This window comes from Salmo trutta, chromosome 1 (assembly GCF_901001165.1).
Source record: "Salmo trutta chromosome 1, fSalTru1.1, whole genome shotgun sequence".
In the NCBI taxonomy this organism is placed as follows: domain Eukaryota; kingdom Metazoa; phylum Chordata; class Actinopteri; order Salmoniformes; family Salmonidae; genus Salmo; species Salmo trutta.
The window spans coordinates 76,500,881-76,510,798 of record NC_042957.1 but is presented as its reverse complement, the minus strand read 5'-3'; the positions used below and the strand labels follow the sequence as shown (position 1 = coordinate 76,510,798).

The window sequence follows — 9,918 nt, the reverse complement described above, 5'->3', positions numbered from 1 at the left end:
CTGCTCCAGACCTATGAGGCTGAACCTGATTATTTAACTTTAGCGAGTGCCTTGATATCTGCTCCAGACCTATGAGGCTGAACCTGATTATTTAACTTTAGCGAGTGCCTTGATATCTGCTCCCTGATATCTGCTCCAGACCTATGAGGCTGAACCTGATTATTTAACTTTAGCGAGTGCCTTGATATCTGCTCCAGACCTATGAGGCTGAACCTGATTATTTAACTTTAGCGAGTGCCTTGATATCTGCTCCAGACCTATGAGGCTGAACCTGATTATTTAACTTTAGCGAGTGCCTTGATATCTGCTCCAGACCTAACCTGATTATTTAACTTTAGCGAGTGCCTTGATATCTGCTCCAGACCTATGAGGCTGAACCTGATTATTTAACTTTAGCGAGTGCCTTGATATCTGCTCCAGACCTATGAGGCTGAACCTGATTATTTAACTTTAGCGAGTGCCTTGATATCTGCTCCAGACCTATGAGGCTGAACCTGATTATTTAACTTTAGCGAGTGCCTTGATATCTGCTCCAGACCTATGAGGCTGAACCTGATTATTTAACTTTAGCGAGTGCCTTGATATCTGCTCCAGACCTATGAGGCTGAACCTGATTATTTAACTTTAGCGAGTGCCTTGATATCTGCTCCAGACCTATGAGGCTGAACCTGATTATTTAACTTTAGCGAGTGCCTTGATATCTGCTCCAGACCTATGAGGCTGAACCTGATTATTTAACTTTAGCGAGTGCCTTGATATCTGCTCCAGACCTATGAGGCTGAACCTGATTATTTAACTTTAGCGAGTGCCTTGATATCTGCTCCAGACCTATGAGGCTGAACCTGATTATTTAACTTTAGGGGGGGCCTTGATATCTGCTCCAGACCTATGAGGCTGAACCTGATTATTTAACTTTAGCGAGTGCCTTGATATCTGCTCCAGACCTATGAGGCTGAACCTGATTATTTAACTTTAGCGTGTGCCTTGATATCTGCTCCAGACCTATGAGGCTGAACCTGATTATTTAACTTTAGCGAGTGCCTTGATATCTGCTCCAGACCTGTGAGGCTGAACCTGATTATTTAACTTTAGCGAGTGCCTTGATATCTGCTCCAGACCTATGAGGCTGAACCTGATTATTTAACTTTAGCGAGTGCCTTGATATCTGCTCCAGACCTGTGAGCCTGAACCTGATTATTTAACTTTAGCGAGTGCCTTGATATCTGCTCCAGACCTGTGAGGCTGAACCTGATTATTTAACTTTAGCGAGTGCCTTGATATCTGCTCCAGACCTATGAGGCTGAACCTGATTATTTAACTTTAGCGAGTGCCTTGATATCTGCTCCAGACCTGTGAGGCTGAACCTTTCAGGTAGAAACTGAATAAACTGCAGGAACATTCAACAGAGTCTGGGTATCTATTCAAGGCTTACAATTTGAGGCATTCAAAGAAACAATTTGTAGAAAATAAAATAATTTATTGTTGCAGTAGTACCATGATCATGTGGTTCTGATGTGTACAGTGAGTTTCAGCACACAACAACACAGGTGATATAAGTGTCCTTATGGACCTTGAATGTGATCAGGCACCTTCTTCCAATGGTTTCCATCCCGTTAGAAATGTCCCATAATACTTTGGTCAAATGAATATTATAATACAACAAATGTGGGTGTTTATCTATGTATAGGTGGAATTAAGCCTAAATCATATTGTAAAGGGTTGAAAAACCATATTCAACATTATGCAGTTGCAGAGGAATGTACTGTAGCTGTAAGCACACAGATAACATTATGCAATACTTTTTTAATGAGATTGATAACATTACCATTACAGAAGTGATTGATAGATACCATTAAGAAATAAATATCTGTTCATCAAAATGAAGACAAATGCATATCACATATGTACATATAAAATAGCAACAATGTTTTGGGTTTAAGTGAGAAGAACATCAAAGGTGTTGAAGCCGTTGTAGCTGATTGAGTGTCGTGGTACCAAATGTCATTCGTCATGTTACAGTTGTCTCTTACGTTCGTCCTTGGTTCATATTTCTAGCCCACATTGAGTCTTTTCCCCTTTAATTGTGTTTTCTGTCATTCTCTGTAAGACATAGTCCACAGTCCACTGATCCTTTGTGATGTGGTACTGTTCTCTTGTTCATATAGGCTGCACTTTAAATACTCATCTCCTGGTTCACGTGTCGTGGCTGTCATGTAAAATACTATTATTAATGTGCCAAGCATCATAAACATTCTGAATGATTGTCTTTAAAAACAAAATTAAACTCTCTCTCTCTCTCTCTCTCTCTCTCACACACTCTCACACTCTCACACTCACTCTTTCTCTCTCTCGCTCAATCATAGACACACACACACACACACACACACACACACACACACACACACGGGAGAACGAAAAAATAATATCCAAGATGCCTGCAATGTTTACTATAATATCGAGAGAACACCTTTAAAAATAGTTGTCATTAAGAAACAAGCAGAAAAAAATGTAAACATGAGTAAAACCAACTACAACAAAAGAATCCCCTTTTCACTATGAGCCAAAGTGAGCTGTACGGCGCTGGCCAGGTTACACATCCACTATAGTAGATGGAACCATGTTGGACAGGATCATGTGAAAAGAAACTGTCCAAGCCAGCACAGTAGGGCTCAGGGTTAGCCCTGTAGTGTGAATGAGGGGTAGCCAGCCCAATAGGGCTCAGGGTCAGCCTTATTGTGTGAATGAGGGCTAGCCAGCCCAATAGGGCTCAGGGTCAGCCCTATAGTGTGAATGAGGGGTAGCCAGCACAGTAGGGCTCAGGGTTAGCCCTATAGTGTGAATGAGGGCTAGCCAGCCCGATAGGGCTCAGGGTCAGCCCTATAGTGTGAATGAGGGCTAGCCAGCCCGATAGGGCTCAGGGTCAGCCTTATTGTGTGAATGAGGGCTAGCCAGCCCAATAGGGCTCAGGGTCAGCCCTATAGTGTGAATGAGGGCTAGCCAGCCCAATAGGGCTCAGGGTCAGCCCTATAGTGTGAATGAGGGGTAGCCAGCCCAATAGAGCTCAGGGTCAGCCCTATAGTGTGAATGAGGGCTAGCCAGCCCAATAGGGCTCAGGGTCAGCCCTATAGTGTGAATGAGGGCTAGCCAGCCCAATAGGGCTCAGGGTCAGCCCTATAGTGTGAATGAGGGGTAGCCAGCCCAATAGAGCTCAGGGTCAGCCCTATAGTGTGAATGAGGGGTAGCCAGCCCAATAGAGCTCAGGGTCAGCCCTATAGTGTGAATGAGGGGTAGCCAGCACAGTAGAGCTCAGGGTCAGCCCTATAGTGTGAATGAGGGGTAGCCAGCACAGTAGAGCTCAGGGTCAGCCCTATAGTGTGAATGAGGGGTAGCCAGCACAGTAGGGCTCAGGGTCAGCCCTATAGTGTGAATGAGGGGTAGCCAGCACAGTAGAGCTCAGGGTCAGCCCTATAGTGTGAATGAGGGGTAGCCAGCCCAATAGAGCACAGGGTCAGCCCTATAGTGTGAATGAGGGATAAAAGAGACCTCTGGGATGTATGTTCCTACTGGGAGCAGTGTGTTAAACGTGGTTCAAACGAAAGAGGAGAATCCCGCGGTAGGAGGCTGCTGCGTGGAGGAACAGCCCAGGCTGCTTGGAGGCCTACTGCTGTACAGGAGGGTCCCATGCTGGCTGGGGGGTTCAGACACAGAACAGGACAGCAGCGAGGGAGTGGGAGTCCGGCTGCCCTTTGGCCTGAATAGTGTGCCCTGACACTGGGGTGCCAGACCCTGGATGAGACCCCCTTGGCTATGAAGCCCCTGGAGGCCCTGGGGCTGGGGGGATGGAGAGAGGGCCCGGGGCAGCAGGGGGGGTAGTGGGGGCAGGGGTGGAGGGTGTCTCGGGGTGGTGTTGGTGGTGGGCTGGATGGGGTCCTGATCATCCAGGGGGTGGGGGTGCAGCGGCTCTGGCTGGGTATATCCGTAGGCCGGGGGGCGGGAGACGCCCTTCTGCTGGCGGCGCCAGGAGTTATAGTAGGTGGGGTCACTGATGTAGTGGTTGACAAAGGAGTGGGTCTTCTGCTGCCCACCCCGGTTCTGATCCACCTCGTACTCGCTGTCGCTGCCCTGGGGTTGGACAAAAAGGAATAGTGGTTTTAGTTGAGGAATGAGAACTTAGTCGGTGTTGATAGTAGCTACATCAAACACAGTTTCAGATAAGGAGTGAGAACGGGGGATGTAGATACTAGCTACATCAAACACAGTTTCAGATAAGGAGTGAGAACGGTGGGTGTAGATACTAGCTACATCAAACACAGTTTCAGATAAGGAGTGAGAACGGTGGGTGTAGATACTAGCTACATCAAACACAGTTTCAGATAAGGAGTGAGAACGGTGGGTGTAGATACTAGCTACATCAAACACAGTTTCAGATAAGGAGTGAGAACGGTGGGTGTTGATAGTAGCTACATCAAACACAGTTTCAGATAAGGAGTGAGAACGGTGGGTGTAGATACTAGCTACATCAAACACAGTTTCAGATAGAGTGAGAACGGTGGGTGTAGATACTAGCTACATCAAACACAGTTTCAGATAAGGAGTGAGAACGGTGGGTGTTGATAGTAGCTACATCAAACACAGTTTCAGATAAGGAGTGAGAACGGTGGGTGTAGATACTAGCTACATCAAACACAGTTTCAGATAAGGAGTGAGAATGGGGGATGTAGATACTAGCTACATCAAACACAGTTTCAGATAAGGAGTGAGAACGGGGGATGTAGATACTAGCTACATCAAGCACAGTTTCAGATAAGGAGTGAGAACGGTGGGTGTAGATACTAGCTACATCAAGCACAGTTTCAGATAAGGAGTGAGAACGGTGGGTGTAGATACTAGCTACATCAAACACAGTTTCAGATAAGGAGTGAGAACTTAGTCGGTGTTGATACTAGCTACATCAAACACAGTTTCAGATAAGGAGTGAGAACGGTGGGTGTAGATACTAGCTACATCAAACACAGTTTCAGATAAGGAGTGAGAACGGGGGATGTAGATACTAGCTACATCAAACACAGTTTCAGATAAGGAGTGAGAACGGTGGGTGTAGATACTAGCTACATCAAACACAGTTTCAGATAAGGAGTGAGAACAGGGGATGTAGATACTAGCTACATCAAACACAGTTTCAGATAAGGAGTGAGAACGGTGGGTGTAGATACTAGCTATATCAAGCACAGTTTCAGATAAGGAGTGAGAACGGGGGATGTAGATACTAGCTACATCAAGCACAGTTTCAGATAAGGATTGAGAACGGTGGGTGTAGATACTAGCTACATCAAACACAGTTTCAGATAAGGAGTGAGAACGGGGGATGTAGATACTAGCTACATCAAACACAGTTTCAGATAAGGAGTGAGAACGGTGGGTGTAGATACTAGCTACATCAAACACAGTTTCAGATAAGGAGTGAGAACGGTGGGTGTAGATACTAGCTACATCAAACACAGTTTCAGATAAGGAGTGAGAACAGGGGATGTAGATACTAGCTACATCAAACACAATTTCAGATAAGGAGTGAGAATGGGGGATGTAGATACTAGCTAAATCAAGCACAGTTTCAGATAACACAATAAGAAGATTAAGACTTCCTATGGGAATTATGATTCATTGTCAACCTGATTTACTAAAGGCTTTGTTCTACAGGTCTAAAGGGCATGATTACAAACAAGTAATAATGGTCTTCATCTAACTGAGAAAACTCGAGACTGTGGATTAGGCTTCTACTATCTGGGATCTGTCTCCCAGCAGCTAACACACAGGTGACAGACAGCTAACACACAGGTGACAGACAGCTAACACACAGGTGACAGACAGCTAACACACAGCTAACAGACAGCTAACACACAGCTAACACACAGCTGACAGACAGCTAAAACACATCTAACAGACAGCTAACACACAGCTAATACACAGCTAACACACAGCTGACAGACAGCTAAAACACATCTAAAAGACAGCTAACACACAGCTAACACACAGCTGACAGACAGCTAATACACAGCTAACAGACAGCTAACACACAGCTAACAGACAGCAGGACCTACTACTATCTGGGATCTGTCTCCCAGCAGCTAACACACAGCTAACAGACAGCTAACACACAGGTGACAGACAGCTAACACACAGGTGACAGACAGCTAACACACAGCTAACAGACAGCTAACACACAGCTAACACACAGCTGACAGACAGCTAACACACATCTAACAGACAGCTAACAGACAGCTAACACACAGCTAACAGACAGCTAACACACAGGTGACAGACAGCTAACACACAGCTAACACACAGCTAACACACAGCTAACAGACAGCTAACAGACAGCTAACACACAGCTAACAGACAGCTAACAGACAGCTAACACACAGCTAACAGACAGCTAACAGACAGCAGGACCTACTACTATCTGGGATCTGTCTTCCAGCAGCTAACACACAGCTAACAGACAGCTAACACACAGCTAACAAACAGCTAACACACAGCTAACACACAGCTAACAGACAGCAGGACCTCACCCAAAGCCCTGAGGAGCACCGATCTGATACGTGTAAACAAGAGTCTCCTATAGATGGACAGAGAACAATACAACTATCACAGGAGGATGGTGGCACCTCAATTAGGGAGGATGGGCTCGTGGTAATGGCTGGAGCGGAATGAGTGGAATGGTTTCCATCTGTTTGATGCGGTTTCATTCGCTCCGTTCCAGACATTAATCTGAAATGTCTTCCAAGCCACTGAACTTTATTACATCTGCTGAGAAGAGAGGGAGAACACTGGGAAGAGAGGGAGAACGCTGGAAAGAGAGGGAGAATGCTGGGAAGAGAGGGAGAATGCTGGGAAGAGAGGGAGAACGCTGGAAAGAGAGGGAGAACGCTGGGAAGAGAGGGAGAACGCTGGAAAGAGAGGGAGAATGCTGGGAAGAGAGGGAGAATGCTGGGAAGAGAGGGAGAACGCTGGAAAGAGAGGGAGAACGCTGGGAAGAGAGGGAGAACGCTGGGAAGAGAGGGAGAACACTAGGAAGAGACGGAGAACGCTGGGAAGAGAGGGAGAATGCTGATTAGAGAGGGAGAACACTGGGAAGAGAGGGAGAACGCAGGAAAGAGAGGGAGAACGCTGGGAAGAGAGGGAGAACGCTGGGAAGAGAGGGAGAACGCAGGAAAGAGAGGGAGAACGCTGGGAAGAGAGGGAGAACGCTGGGAAGAGAGGGAGAATGCTGGGAAGAGAGAGAATGCTGGGAAGAGAGGGAGAATGCTGGAAAGAGAGGGAGAATGCTGGGAAGAGAGGGAGAACGCTGATTAGAGAGGGAGAACGCTGAGAAGAGAGGGAGAATGCTGGGAAGAGAGGGAGAACGCTGGGAAGAGAGGGAGAATGCTGGAAAGAGAGGGAGAATGCTGGGAAGAGAGAGAATGCTGGGAAGAGAGGGAGAATGCTGGAAAGAGAGGGAGAATGCTGGGAAGAGAGGGAGAACGCTGGAAAGAGAGAGAATGCTGAGAAGAGAGGGAGAATGCTGGGAAGAGAGGGAGAATGCTGGGAAGAGAGGGAGAACGCTGGAAAGAGAGGGAGAATGCTGGGAAGAGAGAGAATGCTGGGAAGAGAGGGAGAATGCTGGAAAGAGAGGGAGAATGCTGGGAAGAGAGGGAGAACGCTGGAAAGAGAGGGAGAACGCTGGGAAGAGAGAGAATGCTGGGAAGAGAGGGAGAACGCTGGAAAGAGAGGGAGAACGCTGGGAAGAGAGAGAATGCTGGGAAGAGGGAGAACGCTGGAAAGAGAGGGAGAACGCTGGAAAGAGAGGGAGAACGCTGGGAAGAGAGAGAATGCTGGGAAGAGAGGGAGAACGCTGGAAAGAGAGGGAGAACGCTGGGAAGAGAGAGAATGCTGGGAAGAGAGGGAGAACGCTGGAAAGAGAGGGAGAACGCTGGAAAGAGAGGGAGAACACTGGGAATAAAGGGGTTACGCTGGGAAGAGAGGGAACGTTGGGGAGAGAGGGGAGGGTATGGGTCTCTGTCAGAGTAACATCTGTAACATCTGTCTTCCAACACCCTGGCTGTCTGTGTTTGCAGTTACCTGTACAGCACAGTCACAACATTGTTCAACCCAACTCTGAATAAACACTGCTCTCTCTCCCAGGAGCCCCAAACTACTGTTATTCTACTCCCCTGCATGGCAGTCACTGTTTACCTGACACTAAGACAAATAAATGAACTGTCTCTTTCCTGCTGGAAACTACAACATCTGTCTGTCTAGCTAATAGACCATTAATACTGCTGAGGGTACAGGGGATAGGATGACACCCACACACACACACACACACACACACACACACACACACACACACACACACACACACACACACACATTTAGATTTGTTGTTCTTTGGTAAGATAGAACAAGTTTAATTTTAAATGTTTTTGTTTGACCTGATCGTACGATGTGCTTACATATGTGACATCATGATTGCTGTGCACAAAGGAGCCAATTAGAAGGATGTATTGCTTTACAGCATGTTACTATTGAACCTTCTCAATGTCCCTGAACAGTCTGTTTCACTATTCTACATGCTACACCTGGGTTCTCATTGTATTTTGTTCCTTATCCTTGCTTGAGCTCTGTATGATTGAGCTTACCTGGTGCAATGGAACCAACAGAACAGTCCTAAAAGTGCAAAACTCAGTCTGCTACACACTGACACATCCAGTACCCCAGATTAACATGACATTTCCTGTTTGAGTCTGAGAATGAACTGGTACTGAAGCCATGACAGGACATGAGGGGTTGAGACATGAGAATCAGACCAATCCTTCCTTCCCATGGGATAAATTATAACTCATATAAAAACAGAGAAAGAGAGAGAGAGAAAGGGGGGGATAGAGAGGGGGGAGAGAAAGAGAAAAAGGGTAGAAAGACAGAGAGAGACATAATGATAAATAAGAAACTCAGAGTGGGAGGGAGAAATGTCAGTCATGTCAGCTATCTTATGTCAATAACAGGCCATTCTAGTTGGTGGTGACACACTTGAAACTGACCCCTCGTACTGACAATGTATTGGTTCTGACTTGAAACTGACCCCTCGTACTGACAATGTATTGGTTCTGACTTGAAACTGCCCCCTCGTACTTACAATGTATTGGTTCTGACTTGAAACTGACCCCTCGTACTGACAATGTATTGGTTCTCACTTGAAACTGACCCCTCATACTGACAATGTATTGGTTCTGACTTGAAACTGAGCCCTCGTACTGACAATGTATTGGTTCTGACTTGAAACTGCCCCCTCGTACTGACAATGTATTGGTTCTGACTTGAAACTGCCCCCTCGTACTTACAATGTATTGGTTCTGACTTGAAACTGACCCCTCGTACTGACAATGTATTGGTTCTCACTTGAAACTGACCCCTCGTACTTACAATGTATTGGTTCTGACTTGAAACTGAGCCCTTGTACTGACAATGTATTGGTTCTGACTTGAAACTGCCCCCTCGTACTGACAATGTATTGGTTCTCACTTGAAACTGACCCCTCGTACTGACAATGTATTGGTTCTGACTTGAAACTGAGCCCTCGTACTGACAATGTATTGGTTCTCACTTGAAACTGACCCCTCGTACTGACAATGTATTGGTTCTGACTTGAAACTGAGCCCTCGTACTGACAATGTATTGGTTCTGACTTGAAACTGACCCCTCGTACTAACAATGTATTGGTTCTCACCAATTCTACATGAGAGGGGGGAAGGTGAGGATATAACAAGACATTACAATAGTTAGATGTTACAGTGCTCTCAGTGATCGCTAAACTCTGACAGAATTCAGCTCATGATGGGTTTATGTACTGTACCTGTAGGCTACAGTAACTGTACCTGTCGT

General features: G+C 46.2%; 1 protein-coding gene across 3 annotated transcripts in view; it reads right to left on the bottom strand.

The window, feature by feature from the left end:
* Positions 1-1,456: 1,456 nt before the first annotated feature.
* Positions 1,457-9,918, bottom strand: part of LOC115208058 (protein sidekick-2) — a 54,221-nt gene continuing 45,759 nt past the window's right edge. For all 3 annotated transcript variants that reach the window (XM_029775805.1, XM_029775814.1, XM_029775823.1), the window contains one exon: positions 1,457-4,122. In XM_029775805.1, coding sequence (XP_029631665.1) covers positions 3,589-4,122 — 534 coding nt within the window. In that variant the 3' untranslated portion in view covers positions 1,457-3,588. The remainder of the gene's footprint in view (positions 4,123-9,918) is intronic.